This window comes from Leucopleurus acutus (assembly GCF_964270905.1).
Source record: "Leucopleurus acutus genome assembly, chromosome: 11".
Classification (NCBI taxonomy): Eukaryota; Metazoa; Chordata; class Mammalia; order Artiodactyla; family Delphinidae; genus Leucopleurus; species Leucopleurus acutus.
In genome coordinates, this window is record NC_139152.1 from 41,558,085 (window position 1) to 41,581,238 (window position 23,154).

General features: G+C 40.9%; 2 protein-coding genes across 2 annotated transcripts in view; both read left to right on the top strand.

Moving 5' to 3' along the window:
* DIP2B (disco interacting protein 2 homolog B) overlaps positions 1-23,154 on the top strand; it is a 235,111-nt gene that overhangs the window by 13,007 nt on the left and 198,950 nt on the right. The window lies entirely within an intron of this gene.
* LOC309968270 (small ribosomal subunit protein uS5-like) overlaps positions 9,869-23,154 on the top strand; it is a gene marked incomplete at its 5' end in the record, with an annotated part of 52,528 nt that continues 39,242 nt past the window's right edge. The window contains one exon of the mRNA XM_082849495.1: positions 9,869-9,931. Within this exon, the coding sequence (XP_082705621.1) occupies positions 9,869-9,931 (63 nt within the window). The remainder of the gene's footprint in view (positions 9,932-23,154) is intronic.

Below are 23,154 nucleotides of genomic sequence, written 5' to 3' on the forward strand. Positions count from 1 at the left end.
ATCATTGAGATGTTGGCAGGGGAAGTATGGCAATGAACTGCCTTTGTGAGGAGAAGAATACTTCATTTATAATAGTGCTAAAAAAATTGTAAAATACTTAAGGGAAAGTATCACAAGAAAGGCACAGGCTCTGTGTGAAGAAAATTGTAAAAGATTAAGGATGATCTGAAAAAAATGGAAATATATACCATGTTCCTGGATGGGAAAACTAAATAGATGTAAATTTAATGGAAATTAATTACAGCTCCAGTGGAGAATTCTTTTGGGGGTGGGGAAATAGGTAAAACAATCTGTGTTCAGATAGAAGAATAAATGTTTTAGAATAGCCAAGAATATTTAGGCACAGAATAGTTAGGTGGTCCTTGCTTTACCATGTATTGAAACAGATTCTAAAATGATCATACTCAAAGCAGTGTGGTATCAGCATGTGAATAAGGATGAGCAAACAATAAAGTATCCCAATCCTTGTATATGTAAGAAACATAATTATAAAAACATGAAGGTTTTACAAGCTTAGACTAGCTTTCTTTCCAATTGTCTCAAATTAACAAAAGATCTTAAAATAAGTTGGCCAGGGCTCCATAGGACATCAGAAATACTGATACTGTATTTATCCTTGATACTCTATTTATCCTGCCAAGAGGAGCACACTGGAACCATTCCTCCTGCAGTGTCTTTCCAGTGCCTCTACAAACAAAGCTTAATATTGTGGCATCTGGCAAAGGAAAAATATTTAAAGGGTTCATCTTAATTTTCACAGAGCAGGCAATGAAGGGGTGATTTGGAGCTGAGAAGCAATAAATTGATAACTGGCACATTCTTGACTCCTCTCTTTTCTTCAATCCAACGGCCCATATCTAGTCCATCAGTAAGTCTTTTTGGTGCTACCTTGAGAAATACCCTCGCATCTGCTTCTCCATCATTGATCACTGCCGATCATCACCTTGCCTCTGTTACCTCATCTGTAGCTTCATAGTGCCTTATCTCGTGTCCCTGCTTTTTTCTCTCTAACCTATTTTCCAAACCTAATTTGTAAAATACAAATTAGATCATGTCGCTTCCCTGCCATTGAATTTCCTTCAGTGGACTTCTGTCTTTTAAATAAAATTCCAGGGACTTCACTGGTGGCACAGTGGTTAAGAATCCACCTGCCAATTCAGGGGACACGGGTTTGATCCCTGGTCCAGGAAGATCCCACATGCCACGGAGCAACTAACCCTGCGAGCCACAACTACTGAGCCCGCACACCACAACTACTGAGTCTGTGCTCTAGAGCCCACGAGCCACAACTACTGAGCCCACGCGCTGCAACAGCTGAAGCCCGCGCGCCTAGAGCCCGTGCTCTGCAACAAGAGAAGCCACCGCAATGAGAAGCCCATGTACCGCAACAAAGAGTAGCCTCCACTTGCTGCAACTAGAGAAAGCGTGCGCGCAGCAAGGAAGACCCAATGGAGCCAAAAATAATAAAATTAAAATTAAAAAAAAAAGTAAAATAAAATTCCAGCTCCTGTTCCATGGTCTACAAGGCCAGCACTCCTGTTCCCCCATCTACTTTGCTTCAGCTACACTGGCTGACTCTTCTTTCCCTCCTTTCTCGTTTCCTCCCTCTCTCCTTTTCTTTTTTCCCTCTCATTCTTTTCCTCTCTTCCTTCTTTCTCTGCCTCCTTCCCTTTCTCTTTTCTTTTCCTTTTTATTTATTTAGCTACTATTTACTGAGTGCCTACTTTATGCCACATAGGTACAGGCAATACGGCAGTGATTAAAATAACAAAACTCCCTGCCCTTAAGGGGCTTACATTCTGTAGGAATAGACAGAAATTAATAAGTAATTTATATTGCCTGTCAGATGGTAAAAATTTCAGTGGAGAAAAATCATGAAGAGCAATAGAGAATACTGGGGCCGGTCAGTGAATACAATTTAAAGTAGGGAGTCAGGGATGACTTCATCATAAGATGGCACTCGAACAGAAACCTGAGGATGGTGAGGCTTTTTCTCTCCTTTGAACAAACCATGCTTGTTCCTGCCTCCAGACCTTGTTCCTTGCTTTTCTTCTGCTGAGAATGCTCTGCTCCAAGTGCTGTGCTTGGCTGGCAACTTTGCCTCCTTTCTGTCTCAGCCCAAAAGTGACCTTCTCAGAGATGCCTTCCCTGACTGCTGAGTTTAAATGAGCAGCTCCTCCCCACTTTCCCCATCTCATCTTTTTATTTATTTATTTTGAAGTCAAAGTGATTATTTATTTATTTATTTATTTATTTTTGGCTGTGTTGGGTCTTCGTTGCTGTGCGCTGCCTTTCTCTAGTTATGGTGCGCGAGGTTACTCTTCGTTATGGTGCGTGGGCTTCTCATTGTGGTGGCTTCTCTTGTGGAGCACAGGCTCTAGGTGTGAGGGCTTCAGTAGTTGTGGCCAGTGGGCTTCAGTAGTTGTGGCTTGCGGGCTCTAGAGTGCAGACTCAGTAGTTGTGGCACACAGGCTTAGTTGCTCCGTGGCATGTGGGATCTTCCCGGGCCAGGGCTTGAACCCACGTCCCCTGCATTGGCAGGCAGATTCTCAACCACTGCACCACCAGGGAAGCCCTCATCTTTTTTTTTTTTTTTTCTGTTTAAAATTTTCTATTTAATACCACATTTGAAATGATCTTGTTTGTGTATTTATTATCTGATTCCAGTAAAATGTTAGTTCTGTGAGAGGCCTTGCTGCCTTGCTCCCTGCTGGATGCCAGGACCTAGAATAGAAGACACTCAGTAGACACTTGTTCGCGAATAGATGGACTTTGCAGGGAGAAGATTCCAACAGGATTCCTTAGATGGTGATAGCTTTACAGAGTAAAGAAATGTCGGCTCTGTCCCAGGGCCTCTGCTGGGAAGGGACAGGGACCCCTGTGGAAGCTGGCCAGGGCTGGAACTCAGGGGCCCATGATGTTTCCTGGCATTCGGTTAGTTTCTCATGTTTGTTTTTCCTTTGTTTCCTTCACCTGTTTATCTGCACGCTCTGATTTTCCATGTGACTTTTACAGTTGGGTGGTGTGTGACAACTTTCCATTTTATCAGCGGACCTGGCTGTTTGGCCCATACATTTCAGTTCAGCTGATATTTATTATGCAGAAGTGTATAGAAGATGCAGTGCCAAGCCTGGTAGAGTGCTTGCATGAGAGCCAGAGCTGGAGCCAGGCCGCTGAGGACCTCTGCTCCCTGCATGGAGGGACGTCCACTTCTGTGTTGACTTGTACTTGCCTGTGTGTCGATTCCCTTTTCCTCTACCTTGACCAACTGTATTACTCACAGGATCTGATCTGAGGTGTAAGCTCATTGGGTGAGTTTTTCTGTAGAATAGATAGTGTAAGTAACCTTGTTTTGGTTTAACTGGTCAGTCCTGGTTGGGAAAAACTAAATATTTGCCATGTTTGGTTTTTCAACATCTTTTCTTGGCCACATTACATCTTTTCCAAAATGTTGGAAAACCAGGGAAGTGAAATATTTAGCCATATGGTAAGTATTTGGTTTGTTGAACTGTCACACCTTTGGACAGTTTATCGTAGTTTATGCGAATTGTGTGGCCAGCTAGACTTCGGAGGGCATTCATAGGCCGCCCATAATATGTCTACCTGTATGCATACAACACTTTTATTTTAGGTCCCAATGTTTTCTCTCAGGTGCCTCTTTGAGTACCTGCGTCCAAGATGTTGTTCAGACACTAAATTTATTGTAATTTTACACATAGGATAAATATAATAAAAATCTCAAATATTCCATTTATTTATTATTCTGTCATCAACTTGAAGTTTATCTTTGTGGCTGAGAAATAGAACTTGTGAAACATCTTAATAATTAATATTATCCTATTTCAGCAAGGGTTGAAAGAAATATGATTTAGATGATTATCATGTTGAAAACAAGACTAAAGTATTATATGCTTATCAACCAGAGATCACCATTGACAGAAGTAGTAAATTGCTCAGAATTCTGAATTTGATTTGATTATCTTCTAACTTTTCCTTGCAATTGTAGAAAAAAAGTTTTTCATTAGAGGTAGGGATTCTTTCCTGCCTTCCCCTCCACCCCCCCGCCCCAGTCAGATTTTTTTTTTTTGCGGTACGCGGGCCTCTCACTGTTGCGGCCTCTCCCGTTGTGGAGCACAGGCTCCGGACGTGCAGACTCAGCGGCCATGGCTCACGGGCCCAGCCGCTCCGCGGCATGTGGGATCTTCCCAGACCGGGGCACGAACCCGCGTCCCCTGCATCGGCAGGCGGACTCTCAACCACTGCGCCACCAGGGAAGCCCCCCAGTCAGTTTTAGTTCTGTTTCCATACCTATAAAATGTGGTTAAGAATGCTATCAACCTTATAGGATTGATGTGAGAATTAAATTAGTTAATACATAAAAATACAGTGATTAGAACAGTGCCCAGCCAGGAGGTCCCTGACAGTAGTTTTTTTGCAGAGATAGGATATTGCAAACAGTATGTTTATTGCATAATAAATGCCATAAGGAAGGCATGTACAAATACTGAGGGTGCTCAGGCAAAGGGCGTTCATGTACCTGTGTTGTTTCTGGGGAGGAGTATCGCTCAGGCTCAGAGTCATCAGTTGAATAGGAGTTTGGTGGGAGGACAGACCAGGGAGGAGGATAGTTTAGGTTTGGAGAAAGACATGGGTTTGTGAATCACTGGAGTATGTTGGAGGAATTACGATGATTTAGTAGTCATTGCTAGAGCATAAAGAGTAAGCTCAGTAGGTCCAATAAGCCTGGACAGGTGGGTAGGTCTTAGAATCTTAAATTTTATCTCGTAGGTTCTTGCTTCTCAGTAGGAAATGTGCCAGGGTACTCAAAACTGTAGGATAAACATGGTACAAGAATCTTCTTGGGGTATCCATTTAATTGAATTTTGGGGAAATTATTGCTACATTAAAACATGAATATATTATAATACAGGATTTAAAATCCAAGATAAAATATAATTTTAATTTTTAAATAAAAAAATAATACATTTTGCCGTAGTTGCTGGCTTTTTCAGGCTGTGCCTCTTCTAGACCCTCCATTCCCCCCCATCACTTTCTTCAGGTGAAAGTTTAAAAAGCACCCATATAGGTCATGGGGAATCATTGAGGAATTGTAAGCAGGAGTGGATGACATCTGTATTTGGTGGAGATCAGCCTAGAGGAGGATGGTTTCAGGCTCCTGTGTCACACAGTCAAGGGTCACCATTCACATAGAATACAATGCGAAATACCTTAAGTAGATAAGAACAGGGCAAGAGGGCAAGACAGGACAGGGAGAGTTGTAAGGTGGCTACTGAAATGAGCTGGTGGCCTCTGCAGTGGGATTGGAGAAGAGGGAATGAAAAGAGGTATTTAAGGAGAGAGAATCGATGAGACCCGTGTAGAAGAGAGCGTGTGATGTGTTGGAAGAACCTAAGTTGACGCCTAAGAAACTTAAATTTCTGGCTTAGCATCTTGAGGGAAGGAGGGCACCATTTTCTAGTACAAGGAATAACAGAAGAACAGTTTGGAGTACGGGAGGAGATAAATTCAGTGTTCCTGAATTGGAGGGGTCTTTGGGCCACGCGGGTGAAGGTGCGTAGCAGGCAGTTGGCTATGTGCGTGTGGAGCTCTTTAGAAAGGCCTGTCCTGATGACACACCTTCAGTTCTCCCGAGTGGCCATCACTGGCAGTGAGGCCCACGGGCATGACTGAGGTGGTCTGAGGGGAGCACAGCGAGTGAGGAGAGGCTAAACAGAGAGCTCTGGAAGTGCTGCCATTTAAGGGGGGAGGCTGAAGGAAAGGAACCTGAGAAACTGTCAGAGGTATGTGTGGCCAAAGAGGGAGGAGAAGAGCACAGCAGCAGGGAATTTCAAGAAGTGCCTGTCGCTGCAAGAGAGTTTAAGAGTAGACTGGGAAATGCCGTCCAGATTTACCCGTGGAGGAGGCCACTGCTGGTGACCTTTGCCTGAGCTGTTTCAGTGGTGTTGGGGGTGGGGACTGCAAACCTGTCCGGAGAGGGTGAGGCATCCAAGGCGGGAGAGGAAGTAGAGGCAGGCTGCCCGCGCTGCTCTTGCGAGCCTGGCTCTGTGAAGTGGAGGAGAGAACAGTAGCTAGGATGCTTATACATTCACCTCCTGTTTCTCTCCCGCTGGAAAGTAAGTTGCACGGGGGCAGGAACTTCATTTTATTTACTGCGATATCTCCAGGGTAGAAGAGAGCTCCTGGCACCTAGTAGGTGCTCAATAAATATTTGGTGGCTGAATTAATGAGTTATGTTAAGATGGGAGAGACTTGAGCATGTTCATTTGTAGGGTGGAAGGGTAAGAGGTCTTGGAGAGGAAGGTTTGAAGGTCTAGAGGAGAAAGGATGTGATGGAACATGGTCTCCATGAGTCAGGAAAGTTTGAGATTCCAAGCCCCTCTGGAGTGACTATCCAGGATACCAGGAGTGGCTCCTTTTCTGCTGAAACTGAAGGAAAGGAGGAATGGATGGGAGCAGAGGTAGATGTTTACAGGTGGTGGAGGAGGAAGTTGAGGGAGTTCTCTCCTGATGGTCTTATGAGTATTCTCTGAGTTAAAAATAAATTAAGAATGAGTATCATGTGTGTATCCTTGGAAAACATTTTGTGAAGACATACAAAAAAGCCACCCCTATTTAAGCAGCTATGCTTATGGGGAGAGTCACAGACAGGTAATTGTAGGCACACACAAGGTTGTGGTCGGTGATATAAAGGGTAGATGAGGTAAGGATTCCCCCCGGGGGATGAGTAAGTAGGTGAGACAAGAGGTCTCAAGTTTCAGACGGGAATGCAGGGAGTGGCTGGGAGCTGGGAGGAGGGATCCACACACACTGTGCACGCCATTTCACCCTGCCCCAGGAACCTTCTGTCAGCAGGAGACTGTCCTTGGATCATGGGGAAGTGGGAGGAGAGGCAGTGCATGGAGCTCGGTCTTTCCTCTTTGAGATAAAATGAACTGAAACCTGAGGCTTGAGGGAAGTAGAGTCACTCATTGTTAGTAACTCTTCTGGTTCTAACCAGGCTGGTTTTCCAGTGATTTATTTCTGATTCATTTGATAGGAAACTGCTTTCCCAACTTTTGTCAAACCTGTTATCTGAAATGATTTGTCTGTTTAGCACAGGTAGTAGAAAGGATATGAGAGTGTCGCAGTGAGTCATGAAGAACAAGACATGACCATATTTATTTACTGATATTTACTATATCAGGCTTTAGCTAGAATTAATTTAAAGAATATTGAAGTGTCCATTTTATTTTAATTAGCAATTGTTTAGTAATAAAGTTTCACTTGTTCAGAATTCTCTATTTTCAGTCTGTTCGAGTTCAAGACTACTTACTTCTCAGAAACTTTCTGGAAGGGAAACTAGAGTAGTAAGGATGGGTCTTTTAGTCTTCTAGACTTTCATTGAAATTAAATAACCCAGTGAAGCAAATTTTGTTTTTGTCTTTTGCTATTAACCTTAATGGCCATTATTGCCAATCAGTCTCTGATAGCTAAGCAGCATGAGGCAGGTTAGAGTTGAACTTGAGTCCTGGCTACTTCTGTTCTTGGATTTCTCACATGTTAAAACACGTTCCCTATAAAATGAGCAGAGGATCTTTCAGAAAGGGATCTGATTCTAAGAGTTAAAGGGGTTTTGCTTAGAACAAGTTGCAAATTCTAATCACTTATTTAACTGCCCTATCAGGGAAGGCAGGTTTATGGTGTAAAAAGCACCTGTCAATTTTTGGAGATGGAGAGAAGTACCTTTTTTTCTCTTGACAGGAGGTGAAATCAGAGGTTGACTAAGACATGCTAATTGGAACTTGGTATCGTCTCAGTTGGCTCAGTACTTAGAATTCATTTTCTCTAAGCCAGTGGTCCCCAATCTTTCTGGCACCAGGGACTGCTTTCGTGGAAGACAATTTTTCCACAGATGGGGTGGGGGGAGGGTTCAGGTGGAATGGGGGCGATGGGGAGCAGCAGAGGAAGCTTCGCTCGCTCGCCCGCCCCTCACCTCCTGCTTGCGTCCCGGTTCCTAACGGGCCGTGGACCGGAACCAGTCAGCAGCCCGGGGGTTGGGGACCCTTGCTGCAAGCCATCCCAGTTCTGATGGGGAATGGGGGGAAACCCTATGTGCCTCCACCTCATTCCCCCCAATTCTAAGTTTTTTAGCCATTAGTTGAATAGTTAGAACTCCAGTTAGGCCTTTATTTGGGGGAAGAAGAATGACTTTATCAGCATTTGGGGGAGAACCTAGGGGACAAGAAGTCTTCAGGTCAATTTGGCATCAACAAGCTGAGGACCTGTTTCTCATTTTTACAGAGAACTAAGTTAGAGCCAGATCCCTATTTTCCTGGAATTTATGTTGTGTGTGTGTGTCTAAGAGAACATGTTGAAGACTTTTGAAAGAGACCTGACGTCTGGACCCTCTTTACAGATTGTCATTTTTGTTGCCTTTTACGGGAATCAACTGGGAAAGCATTCTGAGATGAGGCATGTCAGAGACAGTGAGTGAGGTAACAGGGAAAAGGTCACTGGGTTCTGGTCCCATTTCTGCTATTTCTTTGTGACCTCAGGCAAAGCATTTAACCTTTCCTGGCCGCTGGGAGATGAAGTGGCTAGATGAGGGAATCTAGTTCTTTCCAGCTCTTAATTCCTGAGGTGACCTGTGAGTATGGTTTAGGAAAATGTATGAAGAAAAAATCATATATATATATATATATTTTTTTTTTTTTTTTTTTTCCCTTGGCCGTGACACACCGCGCAGCACGTGGGATCTTAGTTGCCCGACCAGGGATTAAACCTGGATCCCCCCTGCAGTGGAAGCAGAGCCCTAACCACTGGACCGCCAGGGAATTCCTGAGGAAATCCTGTTGATATTTTAAATTCATTAAGACAGTTATCATTTAAAGGAAATCCATGTATAATGAGAATCATCAGTTGCCTAATTTATATTCATTCAGTCAAAACTTTTATATTGAATTTTCCTAAAGTGAGGTATACATTTAATTATTCAGGATGTGTGCTGTTATTATTTTGGTCTAGTGAGGCTTAGGGGATGGAACTTTCATTCTGACTCTTACAAGTTACAGCTTATCAAATTCCCCTCCTAATGCATCTCCTCTTCCCTTTGTCCCTCTATGCCTCCCCAACCTCAGCATCCTGCGTGTTTATCTTTGGTAATGCCTGTGTTCCCTTACATTTCTTTCCTTTTTTTTTTTAAGATTTATTTATTATTTATTTATTTATTTATGGCTGGTATTGGTTGTGGCATGAGGGATCTTCGTTGAGGCATGGGGGATCTTTTGTTGCAGCGCGTGGGCTCTTAGTTGTGCTGCATGAGCTTCTCTAGTTGTGGTGTGTGGGTTTTCTATCTCTAGTTGTGGCGCATAGGCTCCAGGGCGCATGGGCTCTGTAGTTTGCAGCACGCGGGCTCTTTAGTTGAGGTGCACGAGCTCAGTAGTTGTGGTGCACGGGCTTAGTCGCCCCACGCATGTGGGATCTTAGTTCCCCGACCAGGGATAGAACCTAGATCGAACCCATGTCCCCTGCATTGTAAGGTGGATTCTTAACCACTGCACCACCAGGGAAGTCCCCCCTTACATTTCTGTTTATCCTTCCCAGAGGCTGGAAATCATGTCTTATTTGTCTTTACTTTCCTTATTGTAAAACATTGAGGGGAAGAAAGGTAATATGTGAGGAAAATAGGTAACAGCAGAGTCAAAGATGGCCCAGATTTTAATTTGGGGTAATGGGAGAATGTTTATGTTATACGTAGAAATACCTGAGGTGCTGGTTTGGGGAGAAGATGATGAATATAATTTTGGACATGATGGAATCTGTGGCACTGGCAGGACATTCAGGTAGACTGTTCAATAAGCAGTTAGAAATGGTGACTTATATCCTGGAGCGGTTGGAGGATTTGAGCATCATCTTCATGAGGTTCATCAGGGTGAGTCAGATCTTTGAAAGGGAAAGTGAAAAATGAAGCTAAGGGGGAATGCCTGTATTTAGGAAGCTAGAGGAGAAAGAAGAGTCATCCAGGCTGCCAGAGGTGATCGCAGAAATAGGAGGTGTACTGGGGTGCGTAGTAAGTGGCTTTTATGGAGGTAAATACTCAACTATGTTAAAGCTACAGAGAGGTTAGGAGAATTAGATGAGGGAATACAGATGATTGGATTAGTCAGTTCCAGTCCTGTGGCTGGACCAGAGGCTACATTAAAAAGTGATGAGGACACAGAAGCAATGAGTCTGTAGGCTTCTTAGTTTGAAGTTGGGAAAAATGAATTAAAGAACAAGGGCAGGTTCAAAGGAGTACTTATTTCTCTTACTTTATTTTTATTTTTTAATAATAGAGGATACTGAGAAATCTTTATAGGCCTGGGAGGCTAAGAATGGAGGCTAAGAAAAGATTGTGTTGGCTCGGGAGATTTGGACACAGATTAGATCCCTGGAGGGTAGATGAGGGTGAATTTGAGAGCAGGCTGCCGTCAGGTTGGAGAGGAGGGAGGAGCATCTCTCTGAGACAGGAAGAATGGTTTGGTTGAAAAAAATGATTTAGGGAGAGGAAATTGGTGTGGGATTAAAGGGAAAAGAATATTCAGAAAGATGGAAGCATGGGGTTTTGAGAAATGTGAAAAGAATTAGAGCAGCAGCTGCAGGGGAGTTCGGGAGGAATTAATGAAACAATGAAAGCAATGCTGGTGCTTGTAGGCAGACAGAGTGTGGTCAGCATGAATTTGGAGGGGACACAGTTGTGATGCTTGTGTCCAACTGTGAGCTCAGGGTGTCATAAAAGTCGTCAGTGTGAATGACGCTGGCTACAAAGACAGTGACAGGACCTGGGGTCTGGGGGGAAGCAAAAGAAACCAGCAGTAAAGATGGAATGTGCTCTGGGGGCTTCAGGATTTCAGTGCCCTAACCTGGGCTTCCTAGTTGAGACCAGCAGCATTCCTGAGTCCCTGTGTGTTTGTTTTTATGAAGCAGGAAAAAAGATGGTCTTATTTAAGGGTTATTGAAGTGGAAATGAGGTATGAGAATACTTGTAAGAATACTGTGCATTTTTTTCCTATTAAATTAAAAAAAAAATGGCATGGGAACATTGTTGAAAAACTCCATGAAATGGAAAAATAGCCTCCCTCCTCCCCCCGCCCAGCCCCATCCCACTTCCCAAGGTGTAGCCATTTTTTATCAGTTAGTAGTATAACTTTCAATATGTTAAGTCATCTTTAGGAAGCATGTCTTGATTCTCTGCTATGAACAGTTGAGAAGTGTACCCATTTCCAGTACTCTTTCCTTCTGAGTTTTTGCAGTCATATTAGTGTTCCTTTTTAAAAAGAAACCCTTTATTTTTTTTTTAAGTCTTTATTGAATATGTTACAGTATTGCTTCTGTTTTTTGTTTTGGTTTTTTGGCCTCCAGGCATGTGGGATCTTAGCTCCCCAACCAGGGATTGAACCCACATCCCCTGCATTGGAAGGTGAAGTCTTTAACCACTGGACCACTAGGGAAGTCCCTACTGGATCTACTTTTAATTTCGTCTCTGCTTTCTATATTCCTTCTCGGTCTTACTCAACTGCTGTTGTTTCTTGTACTTTAAGTTCTCATTTTTCTTGTATTCTTAAAATTTGGAGTAATTTTTGATATGGGGTGCAAGAGAGTTAAACTTTTAAGTCCTTGCCTTTCAGTAACGTCTTTATCTCTCATTTGATTGTCATTTCTGTGAATGTAACTTATTTTTATACTCTGGATGCTTTTAGGGTTTGCTTTTCGTCTTTGACGTTCTGATGTTTTCCCTAGGGTGTGTCTAGGTGCCTGTCTTCTCCATCATCCTGTTTGGGGGTTAGAAGACTCTTTGAATTTACTGGTTGTCTTTCTGGAGCTCAGGGAGAATTTTGTTTTATTATTTCTTCCCTTCCATGTGCTATGTTTTTAAATCTGCTTTGTGTTTGCTGTCTTTCCTCGCTCTCTTTTACTTCCGTTTTAACAGCAGGTTTATTCTTTATTTTATTTTATTTTATTTTTTGCAGTACGTGGGCCTCTCACTGTTGCGGCCTCTCCCGTTGCCAAGCACAGGCTCCGAACGTGCAGGCTCAGCGGCCATGGCTCACGGGCCCAGCCACTCCGTGGCATGTGGGATCTTCCCGGACCAGGGCACAAACCCGTGTCCCCTGCATCGGCAGGCGGACTCTCAACCACTGCGCCACCAGGGAAGCCCTATTAATTTTTATAGACGTGATATCCTCTGAGCATGCTAATTAGCATTTTTTTTAAAGTTCTCTTTTAATTCCTGAAATAACTAATATTTCCTTTGGGGCATGTTTTTCCAGAGGTCCATCTTGGTCTACTTTTCCTGTTCTGTTGGGTTTCCTCAGATGTCATTCGTGGTTGTTCACAGTTAATGTGTCACTAGGTTGATTAGGTAGTTGGTGTGGTTTTCTTCTGGAGTTGAATAGGTCTTATTAGCTATTTACATTTTTATTATTGGAATATCACATGCAAAAGAGTATATGTTATGTGTGTGCGCAGTTTAAGGAAAAACAGCAAATTGTCCATGATCTAGTTTAAGAACTGAAACCTTAAAATACCTCTGAAGGCCCGTTGGGCCTGTCCTGTTACTTTCACCTCACTCTCAAATGTAACCATCATCCTGAATTTTGTTACTCATTCCCTATTTCTGCTTTATAGTTTGTATGTATCCCAAACAAAGTATTATTTAGTTTTGTAAGTTTGTGAACTTTAGGAGTGGAATCATGCTGTGTGTATTCTTCTGTGACTTGCTTTTTTTTTTTTTGCTCAGCATTGTTTAGGAGGTTCATTCTTGCTGATGCAGGTTACTGTAGTTCTTTTTTTGTTTTCCTGCTGCTCTGGCATTCCATTGCATGAATTCACCACATTTTATTAGTTCATTCACCAATTGGCAGATATTTCAGTTGTTTCTAGTTTTTTGCTGTTGCAAATGACATTGCTATGAACATTCCTGTGTATGCCTTCTACATTTAAATATATATATATTTTTTATACCTTTAGTCATGGATTTTCAAATGCATATATAAAAGTCTAGAATTAAACAGAACAAAATCTCTGGATAGGAAATTGTGAATGATTAAAAATGCTTTTATAAACTTTGTATTTTCCATAGTTCCTTACATGCCCTTAATTTTATGGTCTGGAATTTTAAAAAATCAACTGAACATACTCGCTATTTTTCTTTGGAAAACACAGAAAAGGATAAGAGTTGATAAGAGAAATTTGCATTAATAGATGTGGAAAAATTCAGTGCAACTTTCATAACGTTAACTGTGCTTTTTTGCATGCTTAAAGATTTTGTAGAGTCATTAACAATGCCATCTATATCAAGTTAGTCTATTTGTAAGTACTTCCAAGCTTGAATTATAGTGTTTATGTCAAGTTTGTAACTTTTTAAACTTCTTTTCTGTTACTTTCCTTTTCATCTACCATCAGTCACTCACATTTCCTTTGTCAGCATCATGCAGGATAAAGGAGACTTATCAAAAACATTTGCTATCTGAGGACAAAGAATATTTTTGAAAGCGTTCAAAAAATTTAAGAGATTTATTATAGGTTAATTAAGCTTTTGAATTGTGAAGATTTTGGTTTTTGTTTTTGTTTTAGTGGTAAGGTTTCTCAGAATGAAGCATGCCAGGCTTTTGATAATGATTTTTGATACTCTAAATAACACAGACTCACTTTGGGTAACAATTTTTCTATATTGCCTCACTGACTCAGAGCACCAGGTGACTGAGCAAATAGATCATTCAAAACAACTGATCAGGACTACCCTAGTGGTACAGTGGTTAAGAATCTGCTTGCCAATGCAGGGGACACGGGTTCGATCCCTGGTCCGGGAAGATCCCACATGCTGCGGAGTAGCTAAGCCCGTGCACCACAACTACTGAGGCTGTGTGCCACAACTACTGAAGCCCTTGCGCCTAGAGCCCGTGCTCAGCAACAAGAGAAGCCACCACAGTGAGAAGCCCGGGCACCGCAACGAAGAGTAACCTCCGCTTACCGTAACAAGAGAAAGCCCATGCACAGCAATGGAGACCCAACGCAGCCAAAAATAAATTAAAAAATAATAATAACAAATAAAAATTTAAAAACCAACTGATCACAGAGCTTGGGAAATTTGTGTTCAATTTTCATTGATTGGCAATAGAACTGATAAATTTGGCCTCAGACATAAGGAAAAATCCATTTTATATACCAGTAAACTTTGTGGAACAGTTTTGTTTGACCTTCATTTAAAGATGCACCCCCTCTGATAAACATCACTCACAGGCCTCTGGAGTTCTTACTCTAAGACAAGTGTCATTCTTTGAGTGCTTCCTGAAGTACAAAACATGGTAATACTTCCATTTAAACATATTATAGGAGTTGCTTGAAAATTTCTGATGATCACACCGTGGTATTAAATTTGGGTAATGGAACTTGCTTGATGTAAGCAGTTTTTTTTTTTTTTTTTAATTGTTTTTTTTTTGAGGTACGCGGGCCTCTCACTGTTGTGGCCTCTCCCGTTGCGGAGCACAGGCTCTGGACGCACAGGCTCAGTGGCCGTGGCTCACGGGCCCAGCCGCTCCGCGGCATGTGGGATCTTCCCGGACCGGGGCACGAACCCATGTCCCCTGCATTGGCAGGTGGACTCCCAACCACTGCGCCACCAGGGAAGCCCATCCTCAGTTGGTTTATGAAAGAACCTAAACCTCAAGTTTTGGAGGAATCCCAGAGGTCCTCCTCACTCGCACCACCTCTTTGCAGCAACATGTACTGTACAAACTTGAGAAAAATTGGCCGTGATGCCAGTTTTAATTCAGGAAGGTCAAGTTTCAGAGTTGGGTGGAAGAAGAAAGTTGATAATAGTTTAGACTTATGTATGGCTTAGGAGATTAGAAAGTGAAAATTGGGGTTGATGCAACAACCCACTTAATGTCCATATTAACTCCTAAAATGCGAGCGCTTTGTTTCTTATATCATCTCCTTTTCGTATTTCACCAAACAAAATACTTCATGATCTCTGTGCCCTACCATGGGAAAGCCTTTTAGAAATTTTATTTTGGTCTTGGATGACTTAAAATATTTGTGAATGTATTGTAGAGAAATGTTAGTTTTTCCTGTACAGGATGTGATGCTCTTATTTATTGATTAGTCCCATCTTAACAATATTTATAGAGTCTGGAGGAAAAGATGGGGAGAAAATGACCCAAATATTGTATTTAATATTTTAGTTATTTTTAAGGTAAGTTATTAAGGGAAAGGGATCCATGTGTACTTGGTTTGAATGAGAGTCAAAATCCCTAAAAGTGCTTAGGGTGTTAGTTGTAATTCCGGTTTGAAATTTGCATCGTCGCAGTATAAAAACTGAACTGATGTACTGACAGTTGGAGGGGAAATTTCTTTTTTTTTTAATCCATGGTCACAGACAACTTCTGTTTGGAGAACAGAGAGAAAGGCAGGCTAAGAGAAATACAAATAGAAAATGTTTAATCCTGTGTTGTGGCTTACTGTAGCATTTCTTATCCCCTTAAATTTTGGACTAGACTTCTACTAGAATTCTGTGAACTTGAGTGGTATGTGTGATTGCCAGCTGTGTGACCTTTTGAAGTTTGGAACTTTCTGGAATCTTAATTCCTTGTACTCTCCAACCTGTAGTGTGGGAAGGTAACACACATACACACACACACACACACACACACACACACACACACACAATTAGGGTAGGCTAGAGAATCTCATAAATAAAATGGTAAAAGGCTACAGTTGTCTTGGAATTCATAAACACGTTTAAAAGTTCATTTTTTTATCTTCGTAGATGTGTATTTCAGTACGTTTTTCCTCTCTTCATTTCCTTTCATAAAAGGAAAAGATTTTTTTATTCCTGAGTTATCACTCTCCTAAAATATACTGTTTTGCTCAGATCTGTGCTATGTATAGCGTGTTATATTCCTGCCCACGTCTGATGTGGAAGGAGAGACACAGAGAGGAGAGTGGTGACTGACTCAGAGAGATGTAAATGATCTTATTATACTTGAGCTGCAACCACACCTAGAAACCTTGACAATAACAGGGTCTGTGTTTGATATTCCTTACTTGTTAAATCCTGTCTGGATTTTATTATGTCACATGTGTGTTGTTCATCAGCAAAGTCGAACGGGTGCTAGAACAATTGCAAAGCTTTTATCAGACTCATGATTACACTGTTTCTCACTTTGGCCATACAAAGAAAATGAAACACATAACCAAAACAAATTTCTAGTTGTTTCTGGTATTGTTGGTCTGGTTCAGTGGTTTCAGTGCTACAGATCCTATACCAAGATAGATTTTCATGGGTAAATTCATTAAGGTTAAGATAGTCTCAATGTCTGTGGCAAGCCGTTAATGTTTTTAAAATAACTTTTCCCTCATTATAAAAATAACACTTTTAAAAAAAAATTTATTTATTTATTTTTGGCTGCATGGGGTCTTCGCTGCCGCGTGCAGGCTTTCTCTAGTTGCGGCAAGTGGGGGCTACTCTTCCTTGGCAGTGCGCGGGCTTCTCATTGCAGTGGCTTCTCTTGTTGCGGAGCACCGGCTCTAGTAGTGCGGGCTTAAGTAGTTGTGGTGTGCGGGCTCAGTAGTTGTGGCTCACGGGCTCTAGAGCACAGGCCCAGTAGTTGTGCACAGGCTTAGTTGTTCCAAGGCACGTGGGACCTTCCCGGACCAGGGCTTGAACCCGTGTCCCCTGCAGTGGCAGGCAGATTCTTAACCACTGAACCACCTGGGAAGTCCCACACATGCTTAATTTAAAAAAAAAAAAGGAAACTAAAGAAGAAAATGACTATTTCCTTAAACCTAACGCCCAAATATAAACACTAGTACTATTAAGTAAATCTCCTCTAGTCACTTTTCTATTTACATATCTTTTAAAAAAAAATCGAGGTACTACAGTAAATTCAGTTTAGTTAACTTAAAAAAAAACTATTTTGAACAGTTCCTATTTCATCATTCTTTAAAAACATGACTAAGTAATATTCCATGGGTTTGGATATACCATAATATTTGGATATTCACCTACTGTTGGAATTATAGGTAGCTTTTAGTTTTTTGCCAGTAAACTGCTTTTAAAGTAAACTTTCAGGGAATTTCCTGGTGGTCCAGTGGTTAGGACTCAGCGCCTTCACTGCCAAGGGCTGCGTTCAATCCCTGGTCAGGGAACTAAGATCCTGCAAGCCTTGCGGTGTGGTCAAAACAAAAAAAAAATTATAAAGGAAACTTTTAAATTGAAGTATAACTTATACAAAAAAAGAGTCCAAATGATAAACGTATAGCTTAGAGAATTTGTAGTGAATTTTTATAACATGAACACACCCATGAAACCCCCCAGATCAAGAAAGAGTAAGTTAATTGCCAGCATCCAGAAGTTGTGCCCCTTCCCGGTTATTACCTCCCCAAAGTTAACCACTACTCTGGCTCCTTTCATCATTGATTGGTTTTGCCTGATATGAATTTTACATAAATGGAGTCATATGTATGTTCTCCTTAGTTCCTGGCTTCTGTTACTCAACATTGTATCTGTGAGTTTCATCATGTTGTTACTTACAGCAGTAGCTAATTCTTTTTATTCTATACAGTATTTAATTGCATGACTCTACTACAATTTATTGTTCATTCTACTGTTTGTGGACATATGGTTTATTTCCAGTTTTGGCTCTTATGAATGTTCTTCTATATGTCTTTTGGTGCTGTACCTTGGATATATACCTGGTAGTGGAAATGTGTGGTCATATGTTCAGTTTTCATAGATATTATCAAATGGTTTCCCAAAGTGATTATACCAAATTCCCATCAACAATGTATGAGAGTTCCGTTTGGTCCTGTACTTACCAGCACTTGGTATTGTTAGTTTTCTTACTTTTAACCATTCTAGTAGATACATAGTAGTAGTATTTCCTAGTGGTTTTGATAGTGAGCACCTTTTCATATATTTATCAGCCTTTTGAATATGCCCTTCTATGAAGTACTTGTTCAAATGTTTTGGCAATTTTTAAATTGTGTTTGTCTCTTTATTGATTTATAGGCATTCTTTATATATGCTGGGGATGAGTTCATTGGTTGCATACACTGCAAATATCTTCTCTCTGTGGCTTGACGTTTTACTCTCTTAATGGTCTCTCTTGATTACACAGTAAACTTTAAAAAATTGACAGTGTTAATTTGGTAAAAATGTAGACACATCGTGCCTTGCCAGAGGTTACTTACTTGGAGGACAGTGCGTAAGGGGATAATAAAATCAGAAGTTCTGTTATAGTTAGCTTTGTCCAGCATAATGGCCATGGTTTGCCTCCCCAGCAGTGCCAGCTCTCTTACAAATAAATGTGAGCCCTTCATTGCAGGGGGAACCAGCTGAGCACGTGGATGGATCGGTGAAATTTCTCTCTAACCCTGGGAGACTACTAAAAGCTCAATCCCTTTTAATATTGGCTTAGTAGAACCATGTTTTTATACTAAGTATTGTACATACAAGTTAATGCTTAAATTGCACGCAGTGGCATAGGATCTTGATATGTTTTAATCTATCCATTTAAAAAGTAGGGATTATATAAAAGAGTAAAAGTTGACTTTATTTTTCTCCAGACTTAGAAGAAAATAAGAGCTGCAAATCAAAAGTTAAAAATACAGGTACTGAGGGCAAAAAGAAAAGAAGTATTATTTAGTGGTTAAGGACTCAGGTTGGAATTCTAGCTCTTCTGTTTACTAGTTTGACAATTTTGGTATGGTATTTATCTTCCTTCAACTTTAGTTTCCTCATATTTGAAATGAGGGTAATAGTGAACCCACCTGGTAAGGCTTTTGTGAGGATTAAATGAGATAATTAATGGCAGGTGTCTGTGGCCCATAGAGCTCAATAAATGTTTATTTACTATTATTAGGAAGTAAAGGATAAAAAATAAGGTTAAAAACATTTATTTATTTGTAAGGACAAACTGAATTTACATATGCTTTTGGGAAACCAGAAATTTTTTTTTTTTTTTTTTTTTTTGGCCGTACCACGCAGCTTGCGGAATCTTAGTTCCCCCACCAGGGATCAAACCCAGGCCTACGGCAGTGAAAGCACAGAATCCTAATCACTGGACTGCCAGGGAATTCCCGAGAAACCAGAATTTTTAAGAGAACTAGAATAAAGATATAAGTGATCCTAAAGGTTTATAAATGCATATATTCAAAGATTGTTTTATCCCACTTTTCTCCTTTTGGCTTCAGAGTCATATCTAGATTGGAAACTGCCTCTCCTGTTTAAGCTTTTGTCCTGTGGAGGTAACTCTTCCAATCAGGGTTTGTCAGTAGACACCAGGAGTTCAGTTTATACAGCTCAACCACTTGCACTTTTTTAAAAAAATAATTGATTTTTTTAAAAACACAACTGTTTCTGTTTTTTGAACTGTTTTTTTAAAAGTTTTTCTTTGCTAAAAAATTAATCTCCCTCTAAGAATATAGTCATAATTTTCTGTGTTAAATCATCCTTTGATGCCTTCGGAAGACAATGAGGGAATCCTAAAATGAATTCTCTTCTTTAAGGGTAGAGAAGTAACACATAGGCATTGTCTCCTGGTTAAGAATTCATTCTATCCTTTCTGTGATTTGAGGTTCCAAAAATAAAACAAGATATATCTGTAATATCTTATAAAAACAAAGGGAACTGGAGACTAGGTAAGTTTTAAAATATTTCTTCTGCCTTGGACTTCTAAATGAACAAAAGGAAAGAATAAACTTCATGAATATTATTCTCTACTGTTGTAGACTGTCTAGATTAGTGCTTCTTAAAAAAACATTTTTTATTATGGAATATCTCATTCATAAGAGTAGAAAGAATAGTATAACAAATCCCTATGTACCCATCACCCAGTTTAACAATGATCAGTTTATGACCAGTCTTATTTCATTTATAACTCTATTGTCTTCCCCCAACCCCATACTATTTTAAAGCAAATCCCAGCTATATCATTTTATCCATAAATATTTTAGTACATATCTCTAGAAAATAAAAACCAAAACAAAAAACTCTTAACCAAAAACAAAAAAATAAACAAAAAAACCTCTTAAAAACAAAACAAAAAAACCCCATTATACTGTTATCACCTAAAAAAAGAAAAATTTTAGTTTTGTCAAGTATTCAGGCATGTGTTCAGAATTTCCCCAGTTGGCCCATTGATTTTTCGTCTTCTTTAACTGTTTGTTTGAATTGGGTGCTTTTTGGCTGCTGTCCTGTTCCCAGTGTGCTGTATTTTGACATTGTATTTCATGTGTGGATATTTCATAACCCTAGGATTTGAAGGAGGGTGGGGTAGGGGACTAGCAGAAGTATAAGAATCTTACACGAGTGTATGAGTTAGTAGGCTGGTCTGTGGCTCTGATTATTTGAACAGGAGGAAAGTAATCAGTGCAAATTGGCCAATAGGCAGGTGCCGTTCTCCTTTAAATTTCACAAAAGTGTCTCTACATTTGCTGTTGCCACTCCATCCTTCCTACTGTGCCTTCTGCCTTCCTCCTTCCCTGGACATGTTCAATGTGTATCTAAAATATTTTATGCTCTTTTGTTTTAAAACTTGTTTTTAACCTGTGTTTGGGTCCTTGCCTCACTCTATTGTGATTATCTTTCTACTTGCTTTTCTTCCTTATCTCAATGAAAACCCCTTGAGGACAGGTACTTCCTTGTTTACAGTTAACAGTTCCAGTACCTAGCACAACTTAGAGTTAGTGCTCAGTAAATGTTGTGGAACTGTAACTAGGTTTTCCGTATTAATATTAATTGTTATAATTTATTACAAGACTTCAGATCTATTATAATATTTACCTCTTTGTATTAAAATAAGTCATGATGACTGACAGTCTTCTGTGTTGGGCATTGCCCTTGGCCCTTTACATGAATTTTCTTTAATCCTTATAATAACTAATGGATAGATAGAATCCCCATTTTATATTTGAAGAAACTGAAGGTCGAGAGGTTTATTAGTTTTCTTAAGGCCATACACGTCCATGCCTCTCTGGCTTTTAAGCCAGTGCTCTTTCCATTACATCACATCCCCTCAAAGGGTTGATGTGTCTGCATGGGGGAGAGAGGGAGAGACTGATATGAAACTTAGGACACTGCCTTTGCCTCTGAAATAGTATTCAAGAAGAGTAGGCAGGACTTCCCTGGTGGCGCAGTGGTTAAGAATCCGCCTGCCAATACCGGGGACACGGGTTCTAGCCCTGGTCTTTGAAGATCCCACATGCCACGGAGCAACTAAACCCACACGCCACAGCTGCTGAGCCTGCGCTCTAAAGCCAGCGAAGCACAACTACAAAGCCCACGTGCCACAACTACTGAAGTCCACGCTCCTAGAGCCCATGCTCCGCCGCAAGAGAGCCACCGCAATGAGAAGCCTGCGCACTGCAACGAAGAGTAGCCCCGCTCGCCGCAACTAGAGAAAGCCTGCATGCAGCAACAAAGACCCAATGCAGCCAAAAATAAATAAATAAATAAATATATATATACATATATTTTTTTAAAAAGAGGAGTAGGCAGGACCAAGTCAGAGGTCAGTTATCAAGAGGCTGTATAAAAAGTTTCCATGAAGGGACTAGGGGGATAGGAAGTAGACCAGGAAATAAATTGGGAGGGTCAGAGCAGGAAAAGCTGCTTAGTTAGACATCAGACTGGAAGGCCTGGAGGAGATAGGAGGCTGGAGAGGCAAAGATAGAGACAGAGAAGGGACAGGGTACAGGCATGTCACAAACTGGTTTGAGTCAAATCTCACAAACGTGAAGTTCCTTTAGCGTAAGTCCCCGTAAAGCACAGTTTGACATTTCTTGCTGGGCTAGGGGTGGGTCCTCAAAGTGAAACACCAGACTGAACAGACCATGAGAGCCAGGAACCAGGGATGCCTAATTAATATTCTAAGCTGCTTTTATGGTGCTGACACATAGTAAATACTTAATACAGGCTTTTAAATCAATGATGAATTTATTTATAATCTTTTAGAGTTGCTGACATGGAAGAGATGCTGAGAACACTGTAATTTTGTAAAAATACATTTTACGTTCAACAATGTTCAAAAAGGAAAAAAATAGCTCAGTTTGAGATTTGGGGCAGAAATTTGGGAGAAATACTGAGAGACATGTTCAGAAAAGGAAGTCCTGTCATACTTGGACTGAAAAATAAAGAAGTGGCAAGATAGCTGAAGTTAATGACTTGGTACTTGGTTATCAATACAATTGAATTCAGTGAATGCCTTTTGAACACCTATTAATGTGCCAAGACAGTGTGCCAGATATTATGCCAGGCTAGGGATAAATTAGATAGCCCTCTCTTTGGGAACTCCCAGTCTAGACTAGAGGAAGACAGAAAAAACAGTGACAACGCTTATCATCAGTTCTATTGTGAGACATATGTCAAAGGAAGTAAGGGAACACAGGGAAGTTCTGTATTAGAGTCGCGTTCAGCTGAGATAGACAGAAAGCCCAAATTAACAGTGGTTTATGTGAGGTAGAAGTTTGCTTCCCTCTCACATAAATGCTTACTTAGGTGGACTGGGGGGTGGTGTGGTATTTCATGGTGTTAGAGTATCCGTGTTAGTGCTCCACCATGTGTGGCCCCAACCTCACGGTCTGAGATGGCAGCCTCTTCATTCAGGCAGTAGGATGGGGAAAGGAGTGAAGAAGAAAAGGCATAGAGCTGTCTCTTAAAGAAGGTCCATGGACCCTTGTGCTTATATTACATTGGTGAGAGCTTCATTATATAACTACCCTGTAGTTAGCTAAAAACGGGGGTCCTACCCAAGTGCTTAGGTAAAAATGGGGGTTCCCTAACTTAGAAGAGGAGGGTGAATTTTGCAGAACAGCTAACCGTCTCTGTCACTAGAACCAAATTTTACCTTTCGGAGAAAGTGATGCTTAACCTGAGACCCGAAAACGATGGGAGTTAGCCAGGTAGACAAGATTAAGGAAGGCAGAAGCAGGCATGGGGGTGGAAGAGACATTGGCAGTTTGTGGGACTTCAGGTCTTAGGTTTGATTCAGCATTGGGTAGGTAAAGGGGAGCAGCCTCGGATGAGCCTGACGAATCAGTAAGAACTGTGTCAGTCATTCTAATGAGTTTGTATTTTATTTTGTAGTCAGTCAGAGCCATTGACCAGTTTTA